Genomic DNA, 22,583 nt, shown 5'->3' with positions numbered 1-22,583 from the left:
GCAGGCAGAGAGCTGTAAGTGGGAGAAACAAAAGGAGAGGGGCTGCAGCTGTATGGCAAGCAGCTGTCTCATAGCCTGGATAATTCTGGAAGGTTCCAACAAAATGATGCCTTACAGTACATTACACCCAGCAATCTCCAGAGATGATTCAGCATGTAATTCTCAGCAATCTCCAGAGTTTCCCCCAGCGCTCCTATACTGTATACCCTTCATGGATACAGGCGAACCCTACATACATTTAGGCGGCTTGTACGCAACAGCAAATAGGAGAATTCACATCTGCATAATAACTAAAGCCCCCCGTGTCCACCCGTCGCACCCTGGGCGTTGTGAGCACTCTGCGGTTTCTCTTTAGGACGAGGGTCACTGAGATGATTTATACGTTTTTCTTTTTTACACATTTTTAATTGATTCCATATTGCTATTAGAGATCTGGCAATTTACATAATAATCCAAAGTTACAGCAGCCGAGCCTGTGTGGGGTCCGAACTGCCCGGGTCTCCGTCATCCACCAATATCCAGAACAGACGACACATGGAGGGGGTGAAACGTGAGAGGCGTCCTTTATTCCATGGAGCCGCTCTCTATCAATGTTACACAGTGAGATACGGCGCTCGCACAATCACACAACACAATTACCCTCATTACAATCACAATACAAAGAGTTACTCTTCATTCTTCCATCATCTCTACTTTATTTCGCTGCTTCATTTTTTACAGCGCAAAGTTGATTTAACTCTAGATTCTTCTGAAGGGTGACCAGATGAATTGCAATAATTTCTTGCCCTGAAAATTGACAAAACCCCAATTTATATTGTCAAAAAATGACGCGATTACCTCAATCCAGTGATCTTCTCATTAGCTCAGGAGAAAGTGTTAACAAGGACAAGGCAGCTGATATCAGTCATACTGATTGAATTGCTTAGGAAACTGCTGCTCGTCTTCTTCTGTTAACCATAATTACTTCCAAGGATACACGTTCAGTCATCATTGATCAAAAAGAGCTTTACAGGAGAGGACCTTGCTGCTTGTAATATTGCCCCTAAATCAACAATTTATTAGATCATCAAGAGCTTCACAAATAACAGTTCAGTTCCTGTGAAGAAAGCTTCAGGGCGCCAAAAAAAAAAAAACCGCAGCAAATTCCAGGACGTGTCCTAAAGGAGACTAAGCTACGGGATTTATTCACAGCAGTGCAGAGCTTGCTCAGGAATGGCAGCAGGCAGGTGACTATCTGCACACAGTGAGGTGAAGGCTTGGGGAGGATCCTAGTGTCAAGAAAGGAAGCAAAGATTTCCAAGCATCAAGGGCAGACTGGCAGTGGGCAAGAAGTGCAGGGATTGGATGGCAGAGGACGGGGGAATCGTTATGTTCTCTAATTATGCCCCTTCAGACTGTTTGGGACGTCCGGAAGACAACTGCCCAGGGAAGAGAATTTACCGCTGCCATCACCCTGTGTCTGCCGGCAGTAAAGCCTCCCGAGACCACTCACGTGCAGGGGCTTCTCATCCATAGAGGGGATCACTCACAATGTGGGGGGCTTCTCATCCATGGAGGGGATCACTCACAATGTGGGGGGCTTCTCATCCATAGAGGGTATCACTCACAATGTGGGGGGCTTCTCGTCCATGGAGGGGATCACTCACAATGTGGGGGGCTTCTCATACATGGAGGGGGGCACTCACAGTATCTATAAAATCGCCCAGTTTTGGGGTCTCTGGGAGACACTCAGGGCAACCGACGCCATTAACGCAGAGAGAAGCCTGTGGTCCTCGCGGCTTCTAGCCAGGTCACAGCTGCTGCAGCGCTCCATAAATTAAGTTCCTCCCATTCATCAGGTGAGTCTTTAACCCTTCCAGCACAGAGATGATCCATCGATTGAGAAGGATTCATTATGGGCAGAACTTTGGCTGCAGCTCTGGATGTGACTGGAGGCGGGCAGTGTTATACTCATTGCTATATGAGGCGCAGGGCAAAGCACAGAGCTGAGAGGGTGCGATATTCTGCAGAAGAGATGGGGATAATCATGTTCCGGGGTCCTGGTGCAGATGACTAATGATGAACCAACTCCACACAGAGAATTACGATGACAATGATGATCACAAGAGAAACCCCGACAATCAGCGAGCAACGGACCTGTAAGGGAAGAGACAGGTGTAATAATCTGCAGGATATATCATTGTGTATCTGTCAGGAGGTGGAGGAGCGATGCTCTGCAGAGAGGTCAGTGGTGTAATAGTCTGCAGGATATATCATTGTGTATCTGTGAGGAGGTGAGGAGCGATTCTCTGCAGAGAGGTCAGAGGTGTAATAATCTGCAGGATATATCACTATGTATCTGTCAGGAGGTGGAGGAGCGATGCTCTGCAGAGAGGACAGTAGTGTAATAATCTGCAGGATATATCACTGTGTATCTGCCAGGAGGTGCGATGCTCTGCAGAGAGGTCAGTGGTGTAATAATCTGCAGGATATATCACTGTGTATCTGCCAGGAGGTGGAGGAGCGATGCTCTGCAGAGAGGACAGTAGTGTAATAATCTGCAGGATATATCACTGTGTATCTGCCAGGAGGTGCGATGCTCTGCAGAGAGGTCAGTGGTGTAATAATCTGCAGGATATATCACTGTGTATCTGCCAGGAGGTGGAGGAGCGATGCTCTGCGGAGAGGACAGTAGTGTAATAATCTGCAGGATATATCACTATGTATCTGTCAGGAGGTGGAGGAGCGATGCTCTGCAGAGAGGTCAGTGGTGTAATAATCTGCAGGATATATCACTATGTATCTGTCAGGAGGTGGAGGAGCGATGCTCTGCAGAGAGGTCAGTAGTGTAATAATCTGCAGGATATATCACTATGTATCTGTCAGGAGGTGGAGGAGTGATGCTCTGCAGAGAGGTCAGTAGTGTAATAATCTGCAGGATATATCACTATGTATCTGTCAGGAGGTGGAGGAGCGATGCTCTGCAGAGAGGTCAGTGGTGTAATAATCTGCAGGATATATCACTATGTATCTGTCAGGAGGTGGAGGAGTGATGCTCTGCAGAGAGGACAGTGGTGTAATAATCTGCAGGATATATCACTGTGTATCTGCCAGGAGGTGCGATGCTCTGCAGAGAGGTCAGTGGTGTAATAATCTGCAGGATATATCACTATGTATCTATCAGGAGGTGGAGGAGCGATGCTCTGCAGAGGTCAGTGGTGTAATAATCTGCAGGATATATCACTATGTATCTGTCAGGAGGGGGAGGAGCGATGCTCTGCAGAGGTCAGTGGTGTAATAATCTGCAGGATATATCACTATGTATCTGTCAGGAGGTGGAGGAGCGATGCTCTGCAGAGAGGTCAGTAGGGGTAATGCTCTGCAGCTGTCCCGTCCTTGTACTCACCCAGCTGATTCTTTCACCTGTAACATAAGAGCAGATTGTGACTTTGTGTTCTCTGTATCACACTCTCTATATGGGGAGGGGGCGCTGCACTGTTGCAGGTGTCGGAGGGTTTCAGGTCGTGAGTGTCAATGTGTGGCGTCCCAGGTCCTGCCTGTCAGGTGTCGGGCGTCCCAGGTCCTGGCTGTCAGGTGTCGGGCGTCCCAGGTCCTGGCTGTCAGGTGTCGGCGGGGGGGCAGGTCATGTGTGTTGGGTGGGCCCCCGGTCCTGGATGTCAAGTAATGGGGGTCTTGGATTATATTTGTGAATCGGTGGGGTTGCAGGTCTCGTGTCAGGTGGTCCCAAGGGTCAGGGGTCCCAAGTCCTGGCTGTCAGGTGTCCGGGGTACCAGGTTGTGTCAGGGGTTCCTGGTGTAGCGAGGCCTGTTGCGACTCATCCGTGCCCTGACATCCTACTAACCAGTGTTTCTTTCCTCTATGCTGGGCTGTGCACCAGGGGTCCCAGGTCCTGGCTGTCAGATGTCGGGGGTCCCAGGTCCTGGCTGTCAGATGTCGGGGGTCCCAGGTCCTGGCTGTCAGATGTCGGGGGTCCCAATACAATATAGTCATGTCCGAACATTCCGTAAGTGTTGTCTTTCACCACAGGGGCGTGACTGTCCCAGTCACCCTCTTACACTGGGGTCCAGGGCGTTGCAGTTCCTAGGTGTCAGGTGTCAGGAGATTCCAGGTCCTGGTTGTCGGGGGTTCCAGGTCTTGGTTGTCAGGGGTTCCAGGCTCTCTGCCTCAGTCAGGGTCTTTATATAAAGGGCTGGGCAGCCTGCTGAGCCTTTGCCTTGGGGGGAGGCTGCTCTGCGCCCCTATTATATAACATGATTGCAGGGATGGCGGATGTTAAATTAACACATGTAATACTGCAGCTGAAGTGTGAGTGCAGCTCTGGAGGAGGCAGCAGGACAGGAGCTCTGGATCTCACCCACCTCTGCTGATCGCTGATCCTGAGCTCATCTGGCGTTTCATTTGTGCGATGTTGTTCTGGACCCTGGGAGCCGCGTCCCTCTGATAGGATTCTGCTGTGCTGCGCAGCGGCTTATCGCTCTGACAGAACACGACCATCAGTCCGGCGAGCTCCGAGATTAATGGCTGCTCCGCCGTAATCCTGTGGTGAGCGCCATCATCATCATCCAAGTCATCAACCAGCACCAGAACCTTGTCCCGTCCTGAAAAGACACTGACATTATATGACTGCGCTGTGCAGCACCGCTCCTCCTCCTGCCCCGTGTGTCTATGCAGCACCGCTCCTCCTCTCCCTCTATATCTGCACAGTACCGCTCCTCCTCCTCTCCCTCTATATCTGCACAGTACCGCTCCTCCTCCTATCCCTCTATATCTGCACAGTACCGCTCCTCCTCCTCTCCCTCTATATCTGCACAGTACCGCTCCTCCTCCTCTCCCTCTATATCTGCACAGTACCGCTCCTCCTCCTCTCCCTCTATATCTGCACAGTACCACTCCCACCGTGTGTCTGCACAGTACCGCTCCTCCTCCTCTCCCTCTATATCTGCACAGTACCGCTCCTCCTCCTCTGCCTCTATATCTGCACAGTACCGCTCCACCTCCTCTCCCTCTATATCTGCACAGTACTGCTCCTCCTCCTCTCCCTCTATATCTGCACAGTACCGCTCCACCTCCTCTCCCTCTATATCTGCACAGTATCGCTCCTCCTCCTCTCCCTCTATATCTGCACAGTACCGCTCCTCCTCCTCTCCCTCTATATCTGCACAGTACTGCTCCTCCTCCTCTCCCTCTATATCTGCACAGTACTGCTCCTCCTCCTCTACCTCTATATCTGCACAGTATCACTCCTCCTCCCTCTATATCTGCACAGTACCACTCCCCCCGTGTGTCTGCACAGTACCGCTCCTCCTCCTCTCCCTCTATATCTGCACAGTACTGCTCCTCCTCCTCTCCCTCTATATCTGCACAGTATCACTCCTCCTCCCTCTATATCTGCACAGTACCACTCCCCCTCCCTCTATATCTGCACAGTACCACTCCCCCCGTGTGTCTGCACAGTACCGCTCCTCCTCCTCCCTCTATATCTGCACAGTACCGCTCCTCCTCCTCTCCCTCTATATCTGCACAGTACCGCTCCTCCTCCTCTCCCTCTATATCTGCACAGTACCGCTCCTCCTCCTCTCCCTCTATATCTGCACAGTACCGCTCCTCCTCCTCTCCCTCTATATCTGCACAGTACTGCTCCTCCTCCTCTCCCTCTATATCTGCACAGTATTGCTCCTCCTCCTCTCCCTCTATATCTGCACAGTATCACTCCTCCTCCCCTCCCTCTATATCTGCACAGTATCACTCCTCCTCCCTCTATATCTGCACAGTACCACTCCCCCCGTGTGTCTGCATAGTACTGCTCCTCCTCCTCTCCCTCTATATCTGCACAGTATCACTCCTCCTCCCTCTATATCTGCACAGTACCACTCCCGTGTGTCTGCACAGTACCGCTCCTCCTCCTCTCCCTCTATATCTGCACAGTATCACTCCTCCTCCCTCTATATCTGCACAGTACCGCTCCTCCTCCTCTCCCTCTATATCTGCACAGTACTGCTCCTCCTCCTCCTCTCCCTCTATATCTGCACAGTATCACTCCTCCTCCCTCTATATCTGCACAGTACCACTCCCCCCGTGTGTCTGCACAGTACCGCTCCTCCTCCTCTCCCTCTATATCTGCACAGTACTGCTCCTCCTCCTCTCCCTCTATATCTGCACAGTATCACTCCTCCTCCCTCTATATCTGCACAGTACCACTCCCCCTCCCTCTATATCTGCACAGTACCACTCCCCCCGTGTGTCTGCACAGTACCGCTCCTCCTCTCCCTCTATATCTGCACAGTACCGCTCCTCCTCCTCTCCCTCTATATCTGCACAGTACCGCTCCTCCTCCTCTCCCTCTATATCTGCACAGTACCGCTCCTCCTCCTCTCCCTCTATATCTGCACAGTACCGCTCCTCCTCCTCTCCCTCTATATCTGCACAGTACCGCTCCTCCTCCTCTCCCTCTATATCTGCACAGTACTGCTCCTCCTCCTCTATATCTGCACAGTACTGCTCCTCCTCCTCTCCCTCTATATCTGCACAGTATTGCTCCTCCTCCTCTCCCTCTATATCTGCACAGTACCACTCCCCCCGTGTGTCTGCATAGTACTGCTCCTCCTCCTCTCCCTCTATATCTGCACAGTATCACTCCTCCTCCCTCTATATCTGCACAGTACCACTCCCGTGTGTCTGCACAGTACCGCTCCTCCTCCTCTCCCTCTATATCTGCACAGTATCACTCCTCCTCCCTCTATATCTGCACAGTACCGCTCCTCCTCCTCTCCCTCTATATCTGCACAGTACCGCTCCTCCTCCTCTCCCTCTATATCTGCACAGTATCACTCCTCCTCCCTCTATATCTGCACAGTACCACTCCCCCCGTGTGTCTGCACAGTACCGCTCCTCCTCCTCTCCCTCTATATCTGCACAGTATCACTCCTCCTCCTCCCTCTATCTGCACAGTACCGCTCCTCCTCCTCTCCCTCTATATCTGCACAGTACCGCTCCTCCTCCTCCTCCTCCCTCTATATCTGCACAGTACCACTCCCCCCGTGTGTCTGCACAGTACCGCTCCTCCTCCTATCCCTCTATATCTGCACAGTATCACTCCTCCTCCTCCCTCTATCTGCACAGTACCGCTCCTCCTCCTCTCCCTCTATATCTGCACAGTACCGCTCCTCCTCCCTCTATATCTGCACAGTATCACTCCTCCTCCTCCCTCCATATCTGCACAGTATTGCTCCTCCTCCTCCCTCTATATCTGCACAGTACCGCTCCCCCCGTGTGTCTGCACAGTACCGCTCCTCCTCCTCTCCCTCTATATCTGCACAATACCGCTCCTCCTCCTCCCTCTATATATGCATAGTACCGCTCCTCCTCCTCCCTCTATATCTGCACATTACCGCTCCTCCTCCTCTCCCTCTATATCTGCACAGTACCGCTCCTCCTCCTCTCCCTCTATATCTGCACAGTACCGCTCCTCCTCCTCTCCCTCTATATCTGCACAGTATCACTCCTCCTCCTCCCTCTATATCTGCACAGTACCGCTCCTCCTCCTCCCTCTATATCTGCACAGTACCGCTCCTCCTCCTCCCTCTATATCTGCACAGTATCACTCCTCCTCCCTCTATATCTGCACAGTACTGCTCCTCCTCCCTCTATATCTGCACAGTACTGCTCCTCCTCCTCTCCCTCTATATCTGCACAGTAACACTCCTCCTCCTCCCTCTATATCTGCACAGTACCGCTCCTCCTCCTCTCCCTCTATATCTGCACAATACCGCTCCTCCTCCTCCCTCTATATCTGCATAGTACCGCTCCTCCTCCTCCCTCTATATCTGCACATTACCGCTCCTCCTCCTCTCCCTCTATATCTGCACAGTACCGCTCCTCCTCCTCTCCCTCTATATCTGCACAGTACCGCTCCTCCTCCTCTCCCTCTATATCTGCACAGTATCGCTCCTCCTCCTCCCTCTATATCTGCACATTACCGCTCCTCCTCCTCCCTCTATATCTGCACAGTACCGCTCCTCCTCCTCCCTCTATATCTGCACAGTATCACTCCTCCTCCCTCTATATCTGCACAGTATCACTCCTCCTCCCTCTATATCTGCACAGTACTGCTCCTCCTCCTCTCCCTCTATATCTGCACAGTAACACTCCTCCTCCTCCCTCTATATCTGCACAGTACCGCTCCTCCTCCTCTCCCTCTATATCTGCACAGTACCGCTCCTCCTCCTCCCTCTATATCTGCACAATACCGCTCCTCCCTCTATATCTGCATAGTACCGCTCCTCCTCCTCCCTCTATATCTGCACAGTACCGCTCCTCCTCCTCTCCCTCTATATCTGCACAGTACCGCTCCTCCTCCTCCCTCTATATCTGCACAGTATTGCTCCTCCTCCTCCCTCTATATCTGCACAGTACCGCTCCCCCCGTGTGTCTGCACAGTACCACTCCTCCTCCTCTCCCTCTATATCTGCACAGTACCGCTTCTACATTACCCAGGATCATGGACAGGTCTCGGAGCTCCTGGTCGTACAGGGAGTCGGTCACGTCGGTGATATTTAGTCGCCCCCTTCTCTTCGAATGGTACAAGATTGCGAACGTGCACTTGGCGATTTCCTCCGCGAGTTTCCTGGAGCCGCCACACGCGGCATTGGTGATGGCGACTGGACGGACGTCTCGTACCAACGAGCAGAATTCTGCCGACATCAGCAGGTCAATCAGCCATTGGTAAGTGCTGCGGTCCTCCCGGGAGAAGACCCCGACCAAAAACTTACTGACCAGCACCATCCCTGCAAGACAAGACAGCAGCACAGAGGATGTCAGAAGAGGGGCGCTGATCTTATAGAGGGCACAGAACCTCAGCAGCACAGAGGATGTCAGAAGAGGGGCGCTGACCTTATAGAGGGCACAGAACCTCAGCAGCACAGAGGATATCAGCAGAGGGGGCACTAACCTTATAGAGGGGCACAGAACCTCAGCAGCACAGAGGATATCAGCAGAGGGGGCACTGATCTTATAGAGGGGCACAGAACCTCAGCAGCACAGAGGATGTCAGCAGAGGGGGAGCTGACCTTATAGAGGGCACAGAACCTCAGCAGCACAGAGGATGTCAGCAGAGGGGGCGCTGACCTTATAGAGGGCACAGAACCTCAGCAGCACAGAGGATATCAGCAGAGGGGGCGCTGACCTTATAGAGGGGCACAGAACCTCAGCAGCACAGAGGATGTCAGCAGAGGGGGCGCTGACCTTATAGAGGGCACAGAACCTCAGCAGCACAGAGGATATCAGCAGAGGGGGCGCTGACCTTATAGAGGGGCACAGAACCTCAGCAGCACAGAGGATGTCAGAAAAGGCGCCAGCAGTGGATCGATAATCTCCTGGAAAATGCAAAAAAGTATCACATTAATTTTATTAGTAATTTAGGCCCGGTCACACAAGCCCCCCCCCCCAAACACTCAGCCCCCGGTCACACAAGTCCCCCCCACTGTATATATACACAGGTTTCCACCTTCTCCAGTGTGCACTGACTGCGGGGTCCAGATATTACAGGGTTAACCCGTAATGAGGAGACTGCACAGTTAGTTTCACTTTCTTCTCCCCCCTCCCCCTCTCTCATTTTCTCCCCTGGGTGACCTGAGCCCCCCACACACCACTGTTCACACCCACCTCTCCCGACCCCTGGGTGCGGCTGCGGGCGATCCTCGGGGTCTCCAGGGATCTGATCCTCAGAGTCTGCAGAGATCTCTGCTCCTGACACCCCGCCCCGGAATCGCTGCAGCCAATCACAGGGGCACAAGTCTCACACCCTGCAAGAGACACACAGCAGCACAGAGGATGTCAGGAGAGGAGCACAGAGCATTACACAGTGTGAGGAGCAGAGTCCCCAGCAGCACAGAGGATGTCAGGAGAGGAGCACAGAGCATTACACAGCGTGAGGAGCAGAGACCTCAGCAGCACAGAGGATGTCAGCAGAGGAGCACAGAGCATTACACAGTGTGAGGAGCAGAGTCCTCAGCAGCACAGAGGATGTCAGCAGAGGGGGCGCTGACCTTATAGAGGGCACAGAACCTCAGCAGCACAGAGGATGTCAGCAGAGGGGGCGCTGACCTTATAGAGGGCACAGAACCTCAGCAGCACAGAGGATATCAGCAGAGGGGGCGCTGACCTTATAGAGGGGCACAGAACCTCAGCAGCACAGAGGATGTCAGCAGAGGGGGCGCTGACCTTATAGAGGGGCACAGAACCTCAGCAGCACAGAGGATGTCAGCAGAGGGGGCGCTGACCTTATAGAGGGGCACAGAACCTCAGCAGCACAGAGGATGTCAGCAGAGGGGGCGCTGACCTTATAGAGGGCACAGAACCTCAGCAGCACAGAGGATGTCAGCAGAGGGGGCGCTGACCTTATAGAGGGGCACAGAACCTCAGCAGCACAGAGGATGTCAGCAGAGGGGGCGCTGACCTTATAGAGGGGCACAGAACCTCAGCAGCACAGAGGATGTCAGCAGAGGGGGAGCTGACCTTATAGAGGGGCACAGAACCTCAGCAGCACAGAGGATGTCAGCAGAGGGGGCGCTGACCTTATAGAGGGGCACAGAACCTCAGCAGCAAAGAGGGCGCTGACCTTATAGAGGGGGACAGAACCTCAGCAGCACAGAGGATATCAGCAGAGGGGGCACTAACCTTATAGAGGGGCACAGAACCTCAGCAGCACAGAGGATATCAGCAGAGGGGGCACAGAACCTCAGCAGCACAGAGGATGTCAGCAGAGGGGGAGCTGACCTTATAGAGGGGCACAGAACCTCAGCAGCACAGAGGATGTCAGCAGAGGGGGAGCTGACCTTATAGAGGGGCACAGAACCTCAGCAGCAAAGAGGATGTCAGCAGAGGGGGCGCTGACCTTATAGAGGGGCACAGAACCTCAGCAGCACAGAGGATGTCAGCAGAGGGGGCGCTGACCTTATAGAGGGGCACAGAACCTCAGCAGCACAGAGGATATCAGCAGAGGGGGCGCTGACCTTATAGAGGGGCACAGAACCTCAGCAGCACAGAGGATGTCAGCAGAGGGGGCGCTGACCTTATAGAGGGGCACAGAACCTCAGCAGCACAGAGGATATCAGCAGAGGGGGCACAGAACCTCAGCAGCACAGAGGATGTCAGCAGAGGGGGAGCTGACCTTATAGAGGGGCACAGAACCTCAGCAGCACAGAGGAGGTCAGCAGAGGGGGCGCTGACCTTATAGAGGGGCACAGAACCTCAGCAGCACAGAGGATGTCAGCAGAGGGGGCGCTGACCTTATAGAGGGGCACAGAACCTCAGCAGCACAGAGGATATCAGCAGAGGGGGCACTGATCTTATAGAGGGGCACAGAACCTCAGCAGCACAGAGGATATCAGCAGAGGGGGCACTGATCTTATAGAGGGGCACAGAACCTCAGCAGCACAGAGGATATCAGCAGAGGGGGCACTGATCTTATAGAGGGGCACAGAACCTCAGCAGCACAGAGGATATCAGCAGAGGGGGCACTAACCTTATAGAGGGGCACAGAACCTCAGCAGCACAGAGAATGTCAGCAGAGGGGGCGCTGACCTTATAGAGGGCACAGAACCTCAGCAGCACAGAGGATATCAGCAGAGGGGGCGCTGACCTTATAGAGGGCACAGAACCTCAGCAGCACAGAGGATGTCAGCAGAGGGGGCACTGATCTTATAGAGGGGCACAGAACCTCAGCAGCACAGAGGATGTCAGCAGAGGGGGAGCTGACCTTATAGAGGGGTACAGAACCTCAGCAGCACAGAGGATATCAGCAGAGGGGGCACTAACCTTATAGAGGGGCACAGAACCTCAGCAGCACAGAGGATGTCAGCAGAGGGGGCGCTGACCTTATAGAGGGCACAGAACCTCAGCAGCACAGAGGATATCAGCAGAGGGGGCACTAACCTTATAGAGGGGCACAGAACCTCAGCAGCACAGAGGATATCAGCAGAGGGGGCGCTGACCTTATAGAGGGGCACAGAACCTCAGCAGCACAGAGGATGTCAGAAAAGGCGCCAGCAGTGGATCGATAATCTCCTGGAAAATGCAAAAAAGTATCACATTAATTTTATTAGTAATTAATTAAGGCCCGGTCACACAAGCCCCCCCCCCCAAACACTCAGCCCCCGGTCACACAAGTCCACCCCACTGTATATATACACAGGTTTCCACCTTCTCCAGTGTGCACTGACTGCGGGGTCCAGATATTACAGGGTTAACCCGGAATGAGGAGACTGCACAGTTAGTTTCACTTTCTTCTCCCCCCTCCCCCTCTCTCATTTTCTCCCCTGGGTGACCTGAGCCCCCCACACACCACTGTTCACACCCACCTCTCCCGACCCCTGGGTGCGGCTGCGGGCGATCCTCGGGGTCTCCAGGGATCTGATCCTCAGAGTCTGCAGAGATCTCTGCTCCTGACACCCCGCCCCGGAATCGCTGCAGCCAATCACAGGGGCACAAGTCTCACACCCTGCAAGAGACACACAGCAGCACAGAGGATGTCAGGAGAGGAGCACAGAGCATTACACAGTGTGAGGAGCAGAGTCCCCAGCAGCACAGAGGATGTCAGGAGAGGAGCACAGAGCATTACACAGTGTGAGGAGCAGAGTCCCCAGCAGCACAGAGGATGTCAGGAGAGGAGCACAGAGCATTACACAGTGTGAGGAGCAGAGTCCCCAGCAGCACAGAGGATGTCAGGAGAGGAGCACAGAGCATTACACAGTGTGAGGAGCAGAGTCCCCAGCAGCACAGAGGATATCAGCAGAGGGGGCGCTGACCTTATAGAGGGGCACAGAACCTCAGCAGCACAGAGGATATCAGCAGAGGGGGCGCTGACCTTATAGAGGGGCACAGAACCTCAGCAGCACAGAGGATGTCAGCAGAGGGGGCGCTGACCTTATAGAGGGGCACAGAACCTCAGCAGCACAGAGGATGTCAGCAGAGGGGGCGCTGACCTTATAGAGGGCACAGAACCTCAGCAGCACAGAGGATATCAGCAGAGGGGGCACAGAACCTCAGCAGCACAGAGGATGTCAGCAGAGGGGGCGCTGATCTTATAGAGGGGCACAGAACCTCAGCAGCACAGAGGATATCAGCAGAGGGGGAGCTGACCTTATAGAGGGGCACAGAACCTCAGCAGCACAGAGGATATCAGCAGAGGGGGCGCTGACCTTATAGAGGGGCACAGAACCTCAGCAGCACAGAGGATATCAGCAGAGGGGGCGCTGACCTTATAGAGGGGCACAGAACCTCAGCAGCACAGAGGATGTCAGCAGAGGGGGAGCTGACCTTATAGAGGGGCACAGAACCTCAGCAGCACAGAGGATATCAGCAGAGGGGGCGCTGACCTTATAGAGGGGCACAGAACCTCAGCAGCACAGAGGATATCAGCAGAGGGGGCGCTGACCTTATAGAGGGGCACAGAACCTCAGCAGCACAGAGGATATCAGCAGAGGGGGCGCTGACCTTATAGAGGGGCACAGAACCTCAGCAGCACAGAGGATATCAGCAGAGGGGGCGCTGACCTTATAGAGGGGCACAGAACCTCAGCAGCACAGAGGATATCAGCAGAGGGGGCGCTGACCTTATAGAGGGGCACAGAACCTCAGCAGCACAGAGGATATCAGCAGAGGGGGCGCTGATCTTATAGAGGGGCACAGAACCTCAGCAGCACAGAGGATATCAGCAGAGGGGGAGCTGACCTTATAGAGGGGCACAGAACCTCAGCAGCACAGAGGATATCAGCAGAGGGGGCGATGACCTTATAGAGGGGCACAGAACCTCAGCAGCACAGAGGATATCAGCAGAGGGGGCGCTGACCTTATAGAGGGGCACAGAACCTCAGCAGCACAGAGGATATCAGCAGAGGGGGCGCTGACCTTATAGAGGGGCACAGAACCTCAGCAGCACAGAGGATATCAGCAGAGGGGGCGCTGATCTTATAGAGGGGCACAGAACCTCAGCAGCACAGAGGATATCAGCAGAGGGGGAGCTGACCTTATAGAGGGGCACAGAACCTCAGCAGCACAGAGGATATCAGCAGAGGGGGCACTGATCTTATAGAGGGGCACAGAACCTCAGCAGCACAGAGGATATCAGCAGAGGGGGAGCTGACCTTATAGAGGGGCACAGAACCTCAGCAGCACAGAGGATATCAGCAGAGGGGGCGCTGACCTTATAGAGGGGCACAGAACCTCAGCAGCACAGAGGATATCAGCAGAGGGGGCACTGACCTTATAGAGGGGCACAGAACCTCAGCAGCACAGAGGATATCAGCAGAGGGGGAGCTGACCTTATAGAGGGGCACAGAACCTCAGCAGCACAGAGGATATCAGCAGAGGGGGCGCTGACCTTATAGAGGGGCACAGAACCTCAGCAGCACAGAGGATATCAGCAGAGGGGGCGCTGACCTTATAGAGGGGCACAGAACCTCAGCAGCACAGAGGATATCAGCAGAGGGGGCGCTGACCTTATAGAGGGGCACAGAACCTCAGCAGCACAGAGGATATCAGCAGAGGGGGCGCTGATCTTATAGAGGGGCACAGAACCTCAGCAGCACAGAGGATATCAGCAGAGGGGGAGCTGACCTTATAGAGGGGCACAGAACCTCAGCAGCACAGAGGATATCAGCAGAGGGGGCGATGACCTTATAGAGGGGCACAGAACCTCAGCAGCACAGAGGATATCAGCAGAGGGGGCGCTGACCTTATAGAGGGGCACAGAACCTCAGCAGCACAGAGGATATCAGCAGAGGGGGCGCTGACCTTATAGAGGGGCACAGAACCTCAGCAGCACAGAGGATATCAGCAGAGGGGGCGCTGACCTTATAGAGGGGCACAGAACCTCAGCAGCACAGAGGATGTCAGAAAAGGCGCCAGCAGTGGATCGATAATCTCCTGGAAAATGCAAAAAAGTATCACATTAATTTTATTAGTAATTAATTAAGGCCCGGTCACACAAGCCCCCCCCCCCAAACACTCAGCCCCCGGTCACACAAGTCCACCCCACTGTATATATACACAGGTTTCCACCTTCTCCAGTGTGCACTGACTGCGGGGTCCAGATATTACAGGGTTAACCCGGAATGAGGAGACTGCACAGTTAGTTTCACTTTCTTCTCCCCCCTCCCCCTCTCTCATTTTCTCCCCTGGGTGACCTGAGCCCCCCACACACCACTGTTCACACCCACCTCTCCCGACCCCTGGGTGCGGCTGCGGGCGATCCTCGGGGTCTCCAGGGATCTGATCCTCAGAGTCTGCAGAGATCTCTGCTCCTGACACCCCGCCCCGGAATCGCTGCAGCCAATCACAGGGGCACAAGTCTCACACCCTGCAAGAGACACACAGCAGCACAGAGGATGTCAGGAGAGGAGCACAGAGCATTACACAGTGTGAGGAGCAGAGTCCCCAGCAGCACAGAGGATGTCAGGAGAGGAGCACAGAGCATTACACAGTGTGAGGAGCAGAGTCCCCAGCAGCACAGAGGATGTCAGGAGAGGAGCACAGAGCATTACACAGTGTGAGGAGCAGAGTCCCCAGCAGCACAGAGGATGTCAGGAGAGGAGCACAGAGCATTACACAGTGTGAGGAGCAGAGTCCCCAGCAGCACAGAGGATATCAGCAGAGGGGGCGCTGACCTTATAGAGGGGCACAGAACCTCAGCAGCACAGAGGATATCAGCAGAGGGGGCGCTGACCTTATAGAGGGGCACAGAACCTCAGCAGCACAGAGGATGTCAGCAGAGGGGGCGCTGACCTTATAGAGGGGCACAGAACCTCAGCAGCACAGAGGATGTCAGCAGAGGGGGCGCTGACCTTATAGAGGGCACAGAACCTCAGCAGCACAGAGGATATCAGCAGAGGGGGCACAGAACCTCAGCAGCACAGAGGATGTCAGCAGAGGGGGCGCTGATCTTATAGAGGGGCACAGAACCTCAGCAGCACAGAGGATATCAGCAGAGGGGGAGCTGACCTTATAGAGGGGCACAGAACCTCAGCAGCACAGAGGATATCAGCAGAGGGGGCGCTGACCTTATAGAGGGGCACAGAACCTCAGCAGCACAGAGGATATCAGCAGAGGGGGCGCTGACCTTATAGAGGGGCACAGAACCTCAGCAGCACAGAGGATGTCAGCAGAGGGGGAGCTGACCTTATAGAGGGGCACAGAACCTCAGCAGCACAGAGGATATCAGCAGAGGGGGCGCTGACCTTATAGAGGGGCACAGAACCTCAGCAGCACAGAGGATATCAGCAGAGGGGGCGCTGACCTTATAGAGGGGCACAGAACCTCAGCAGCACAGAGGATATCAGCAGAGGGGGCGCTGACCTTATAGAGGGGCACAGAACCTCAGCAGCACAGAGGATATCAGCAGAGGGGGCGCTGACCTTATAGAGGGGCACAGAACCTCAGCAGCACAGAGGATATCAGCAGAGGGGGCGCTGACCTTATAGAGGGGCACAGAACCTCAGCAGCACAGAGGATATCAGCAGAGGGGGCGCTGATCTTATAGAGGGGCACAGAACCTCAGCAGCACAGAGGATATCAGCAGAGGGGGAGCTGACCTTATAGAGGGGCACAGAACCTCAGCAGCACAGAGGATATCAGCAGAGGGGGCGATGACCTTATAGAGGGGCACAGAACCTCAGCAGCACAGAGGATATCAGCAGAGGGGGCGCTGACCTTATAGAGGGGCACAGAACCTCAGCAGCACAGAGGATATCAGCAGAGGGGGCGCTGACCTTATAGAGGGGCACAGAACCTCAGCAGCACAGAGGATATCAGCAGAGGGGGCGCTGATCTTATAGAGGGGCACAGAACCTCAGCAGCACAGAGGATATCAGCAGAGGGGGAGCTGACCTTATAGAGGGGCACAGAACCTCAGCAGCACAGAGGATATCAGCAGAGGGGGCACTGATCTTATAGAGGGGCACAGAACCTCAGCAGCACAGAGGATATCAGCAGAGGGGGAGCTGACCTTATAGAGGGGCACAGAACCTCAGCAGCACAGAGGATATCAGCAGAGGGGGCGCTGACCTTATAGAGGGGCACAGAACCTCAGCAGCACAGAGGATATCAGCAGAGGGGGCACTGACCTTATAGAGGGGCACAGAACCTCAGCAGCACAGAGGATATCAGCAGAGGGGGAGCTGACCTTATAGAGGGGCACAGAACCTCAGCAGCACAGAGGATATCAGCAGAGGGGGCGCTGACCTTATAGAGGGGCACAGAACCTCAGCAGCACAGAGGATATCAGCAGAGGGGGCGCTGACCTTATAGAGGGGCACAGAACCTCAGCAGCACAGAGGATATCAGCAGAGGGGGCGCTGACCTTATAGAGGGGCACAGAACCTCAGCAGCACAGAGGATATCAGCAGAGGGGGCGCTGATCTTATAGAGGGGCACAGAACCTCAGCAGCACAGAGGATATCAGCAGAGGGGGAGCTGACCTTATAGAGGGGCACAGAACCTCAGCAGCACAGAGGATATCAGCAGAGGGGGCGATGACCTTATAGAGGGGCACAGAACCTCAGCAGCACAGAGGATATCAGCAGAGGGGGCGCTGACCTTATAGAGGGGCACAGAACCTCAGCAGCACAGAGGATATCAGCAGAGGGGGCGCTGACCTTATAGAGGGGCACAGAACCTCAGCAGCACAGAGGATATCAGCAGAGGGGGCGCTGACCTTATAGAGGGGCACAGAACCTCAGCAGCACAGAGGATGTCAGAAAAGGCGCCAGCAGTGGATCGATAATCTCCTGGAAAATGCAAAAAGTATCACATTAATTTTATTAGTAATTAATTAAGGCCCGGTCACACAAGCCCCCCCCCCAAACACTCAGCCCCCGGTCACACAAGTCCACCCCACTGTATATATACACAGGTTTCCACCTTCTCCAGTGTGCACTGACTGCGGGGTCCAGATATTACAGGGTTAACCCGGAATGAGGAGACTGCACAGTTAGTTTCACTTTCTTCTCCCCCCTCCCCCTCTCTCATTTTCTCCCCTGGGTGACCTGAGCCCCCCACACACCACTGTTCACACCCACCTCTCCCGGCCCCTGGGTGCGGCTGCGGGCGATCCTCGGGGTCTCCAGGGATCTGATCCTCAGAGTCTGCAGAGATCTCTGCTCCTGACACCCCGCCCCGGAATCGCTGCAGCCAATCACAGGGGCACAAGTCTCACACCCTGCAAGAGACACACAGCAGCACAGAGGATGTCAGGAGAGGAGCACAGAGCATTACACAGTGTGAGGAGCAGAGTCCCCAGCAGCACAGAGGATGTCAGGAGAGGAGCACAGAGCATTACACAGTGTGAGGAGCAGAGTCCTCAGCAGCACAGAGGATGTCAGGAGAGGAGCAGTGAGCATTACACAGTGTGAGGAGCAGAGTCCTCAGCAGCACAGAGGATGTCAGGAGAGGAGCACAGAGCATTACACAGTGTGAGGAGCAGAGTCCTCAGCAGCACAGAGGATGTCAGGAGAGGAGCACAGAGCATTACACAGTGTGAGGAGCAGAGTCCTCAGCAGCACAGAGGATGTCAGGAGAGGAGCACAGAGCATTACACAGTGTGAGGAGCAGAGTCCTCAGCAGCACAGAGGATGTCAGGAGAGGAGCACAGAGCATTACACAGTGTGAGGAGCAGAGTCCCCAGCAGCACAGAGGATGTCAGGAGAGGAGCACAGAGCATTACACAGCGTGAGGAGCAGAGTCCCCAGCAGCACAGAGGATGTCAGGAGAGGAGCACAGAGCATTACACAGTGTGAGGAGCAGAGTCCTCAGCAGCACAGAGGATGTCAGGAGAGGAGCACAGAGCATTACACAGTGTGAGGAGCAGAGTCCTCAGCAGCACAGAGGATGTCAGGAGAGGAGCACAGAGCATTACACAGTGTGAGGAGCAGAGTCCTCAGCAGCACAGAGGATGTCAGGAGAGGAGCACAGAGCATTACACAGTGTGAGGAGCAGAGTCCCCAGCAGCACAGAGGATGTCAGGAGAGGAGCACAGAGCATTACACAGCGTGAGGAGCAGAGTCCCCAGCAGCACAGAGGATGTCAGGAGAGGAGCACAGAGCATTACACAGCGTGAGGAGCAGAGTCCTCAGCAGCACAGAGGATGTCAGGAGAGGAGCACAGAGCATTACACAGCGTGAGGAGCAGAGTCCCCAGCAGCACAGAGGATGTCAGGAGAGGAGCACAGAGCATTACACAGTGTGAGGAGCAGAGTCCTCAGCAGCACAGAGGATGTCAGGAGAGGAGCAGTGAGCATTACACAGTGTGAGGAGCAGAGTCCTCAGCAGCACAGAGGATGTCAGGAGAGGAGCACAGAGCATTACACAGCGTGAGGAGCAGAGTCCTCAGCAGCACAGAGGATGTCAGGAGAGGAGCACAGAGCATTACACAGTGTGAGGAGCAGAGTCCTCAGCAGCACAGAGGATGTCAGGAGAGGAGCAGTGAGCATTACACAGCGTGAGGAGCAGAGTCCTCAGCAGCACAGAGGATGTCAGGAGAGGAGCACAGAGCATTACACAGCGTGAGGAGCAGAGTCCTCAGCAGCACAGAGGATGTCAGGAGAGGAGCACAGAGCATTACACAGCGTGAGGAGCAGAGTCCTCAGCAGCACAGAGGATGTCAGGAGAGGAGCACAGAGCATTACACAGTGTGAGGAGCAGAGTCCTCAGCAGCACAGAGGATGTCAGGAGAGGAGCACAGAGCATTACACAGTGTGAGGAGCAGAGTCCCCAGCAGCACAGAGGATGTCAGGAGAGGAGCAGTGAGCATTACACAGTGTGAGGAGCAGAGTCCTCAGCAGCACAGAGGATGTCAGGAGAGGAGCAGTGAGCATTACACAGTGTGAGGAGCAGAGTCCTCAGCAGCACAGAGGATGTCAGGAGAGGAGCAGTGAGCATTACACAGTGTGAGGAGCAGAGTCCTCAGCAGCACAGAGGATGTCAGGAGAGGAGCACAGAGCATTACACAGCGTGAGGAGCAGAGTCCTCAGCAGCACAGAGGATGTCAGGAGAGGAGCACAGAGCATTACACAGTGTGAGGAGCAGAGTCCTCAGCAGCACAGAGGATGTCAGGAGAGGAGCACAGAGCATTACACAGTGTGAGGAGCAGAGTCCTCAGCAGCACAGAGGATGTCAGGAGAGGAGCACAGAGCATTACACAGTGTGAGGAGCAGAGTCCTCAGCAGCACAGAGGATGTCAGGAGAGGAGCACAGAGCATTACACAGTGTGAGGAGCAGAGTCCCCAGCAGCACAGAGGATGTCAGGAGAGGAGCAGTGAGCATTACACAGTGTGAGGAGCAGAGTCCTCAGCAGCACAGAGGATGTCAGGAGAGGAGCACAGAGCATTACACAGTGTGAGGAGCAGAGTCCTCAGCAGCACAGAGGATGTCAGGAGAGGAGCACAGAGCATTACACAGTGTGAGGAGCAGAGTCCCCAGCAGCACAGAGGATGTCAGGAGAGGAGCAGTGAGCATTACACAGTGTGAGGAGCAGAGTCCTCAGCAGCACAGAGGATGTCAGGAGAGGAGCACAGAGCATTACACAGTGTGAGGAGCAGAGTCCCCAGCAGCACAGAGGATGTCAGGAGAGGAGCACAGAGCATTACACAGCATGAGGAGCAGAGTCCCCAGCAGCACAGAGGATGTCAGGAGAGGAGCACAGAGCATTACACAGCATGAGGAGCAGAGTCCTCAGCAGCACAGAGGATGTCAGGAGAGGAGCACAGAGCATTACACAGTGTGAGGAGCAGAGTCCCCAGCAGCACAGAGGATGTCAGGAGAGGAGCAGTGAGCATTACACAGTGTGAGGAGCAGAGTCCTCAGCAGCACAGAGGATGTCAGGAGAGGAGCAGTGAGCATTACACAGTGTGAGGAGCAGAGTCCTCAGCAGCACAGAGGATGTCAGGAGAGGAGCACAGAGCATTACACAGCGTGAGGAGCAGAGTCCTCAGCAGCACAGAGGATGTCAGGAGAGGAGCACAGAGCATTACACAGTGTGAGGAGCAGAGTCCTCAGCAGCACAGAGGATGTCAGGAGAGGAGCACAGAGCATTACACAGTGTGAGGAGCAGAGTCCTCAGCAGCACAGAGGATGTCAGGAGAGGAGCACAGAGCATTACACAGTGTGAGGAGCAGAGTCCCCAGCAGCACAGAGGATGTCAGGAGAGGAGCAGTGAGCATTACACAGTGTGAGGAGCAGAGTCCTCAGCAGCACAGAGGATGTCAGGAGAGGAGCACAGAGCATTACACAGTGTGAGGAGCAGAGTCCTCAGCAGCAGTTGGTGACAGTTATTAGGGGAGAAGCTGCGCATCATTGGGTGAAAGGTCTGGATAGTGCAGTGCACCTCTGGACCTGTTCTTGGTGACTCTGGTACGCATTGTTGGGCTTGACATAAGCCAACCTTGTGAGGACAACAGAGTACTCAGCATCTTGGTCTAGGCCATGTGAGACCTCATATCTAAGGCCATAGTGAAGCCCTGCGTTGGCGAGATCGGCATTCTCTAACAGCTTTAAGTCAGCGTTTCTATTACTCATGACTGAGCTCAGCAAGGCCCCTTCTACTTCAGTTTCAGGACGTACCGGTACAGTCTTCCATCTGAATATATATGCTGTAAGGCAGCGGTAGCTCCGTACACAGGCAGTGACCCAGAGAATTCAAACCCAAAAGTCTCTTTAATGTGTTGGCTTGGACTTTTATGTGTGAAGCCAAGACAAGTGCATATAACTAGAATCCATTTCACCATTTGCAGAATATATGTTACATGCTATCCTTCATTTTACAGACACTACACACGCCAGTGCTCCTCTGACTTGTTCCCGTGGTTGTCTTGCACCGCTGTATCACAGTCTCTTTACTCACACAGTCCAGGATATCCTCCAGATCGCAGCCGGGCACCATATCCACCTGTTTTGCAATCGCTACACACCCCAGTCTTCTTTCGGGCACATGACTGTCCACATCCGAGACCTGTCGCCGTGGATGACTTGCATCTCTGTGTACACTGCAGGTTGCCTGTCCTCACTCTGGCCCTGAGGCTCAGTCAGACCTACTCAGAACTCACTAACCCTTTCCTGCCGAGCTTTTATCACAGAAACCTGTGGCTTTCAGCCACATGGAAAACCTGGGTCCGGAATGGAACAGACTGCAATCTTATCATACTGCAATCTGCTTCATACATAACATCCAGAGCAGGTTTTCCCTACCTCTGCCTTGGACACTAACATGTCCAAGACTAACAGTTTTATTATCAGTCTGCATTGCAGTCACAGCTACGCCTGTGACTGCCATGCACACCTATGGCCTTCATACACCTTTGAGTATATCCTGGGGAGATTACACAGCGACCCCTACCTGTGACATTGGTCACTGCTTCACCATTGCAATCCCACCTACGCCTGTGACCGCAATGCATCCTCATAGCCTCAATACGCCTCCATGCGTATCCTGGGGAGAACACACAGCACCCCCTAGCTGTAACAGGGGTCACTGCCTCACAATGCACATATATAAATAACTTGATAGAGGTCCAGATAGTTAGAAGAAAAGGTTTCTTCT

At 54.2% G+C, this 22,583-nt stretch overlaps 1 protein-coding gene across 15 annotated transcripts; it reads right to left on the bottom strand.

Moving 5' to 3' along the window:
* Positions 1 to 544: 544 nt before the first annotated feature.
* LOC141073118 (uncharacterized) lies at positions 545 to 22,101 on the bottom strand. Of its 15 annotated transcripts, none has more exons than XM_073560458.1 (8): positions 12,357 to 12,496; positions 11,991 to 12,063; positions 9,299 to 9,371; positions 9,182 to 9,240; positions 8,490 to 8,783; positions 4,359 to 4,598; positions 3,386 to 3,402; positions 545 to 2,136 (listed from the first exon to the last, which is right to left on the bottom strand). In XM_073560458.1, the coding sequence occupies exons 5-8, from the start codon at positions 8,779 to 8,781 to the stop codon at positions 2,053 to 2,055; spliced, it is 633 nt and encodes a 210-aa protein (XP_073416559.1). In that variant the 5' UTR covers positions 8,782 to 8,783; positions 9,182 to 9,240; positions 9,299 to 9,371; positions 11,991 to 12,063; positions 12,357 to 12,496; the 3' UTR covers positions 545 to 2,052. The 15 variants fall into 15 exon arrangements, with proteins under 15 accessions (XP_073416559.1, XP_073416562.1, XP_073416563.1 ...); XM_073560461.1 differs by lacking the exon at positions 9,182 to 9,240 and adding an exon at positions 9,241 to 9,259 and having other exon boundaries at positions 9,319 to 9,371; XM_073560462.1 differs by lacking the exon at positions 9,182 to 9,240 and adding an exon at positions 9,066 to 9,084 and having other exon boundaries at positions 9,319 to 9,371.
* Between the last annotated feature and the right edge of the window lie 482 nt (positions 22,102 to 22,583).

The sequence above is a fragment of the Dendrobates tinctorius genome, unplaced genomic scaffold, assembly GCF_039654945.1.
Source record: "Dendrobates tinctorius isolate UK_male_01 unplaced genomic scaffold, ASM3965494v1 ptg000297l, whole genome shotgun sequence".
Taxonomy (NCBI): Eukaryota; Metazoa; Chordata; class Amphibia; order Anura; family Dendrobatidae; genus Dendrobates; species Dendrobates tinctorius.
The sequence above is the reverse complement of the archived record's forward strand: the minus strand, read 5'-3'. Positions and strand labels throughout refer to the sequence as shown.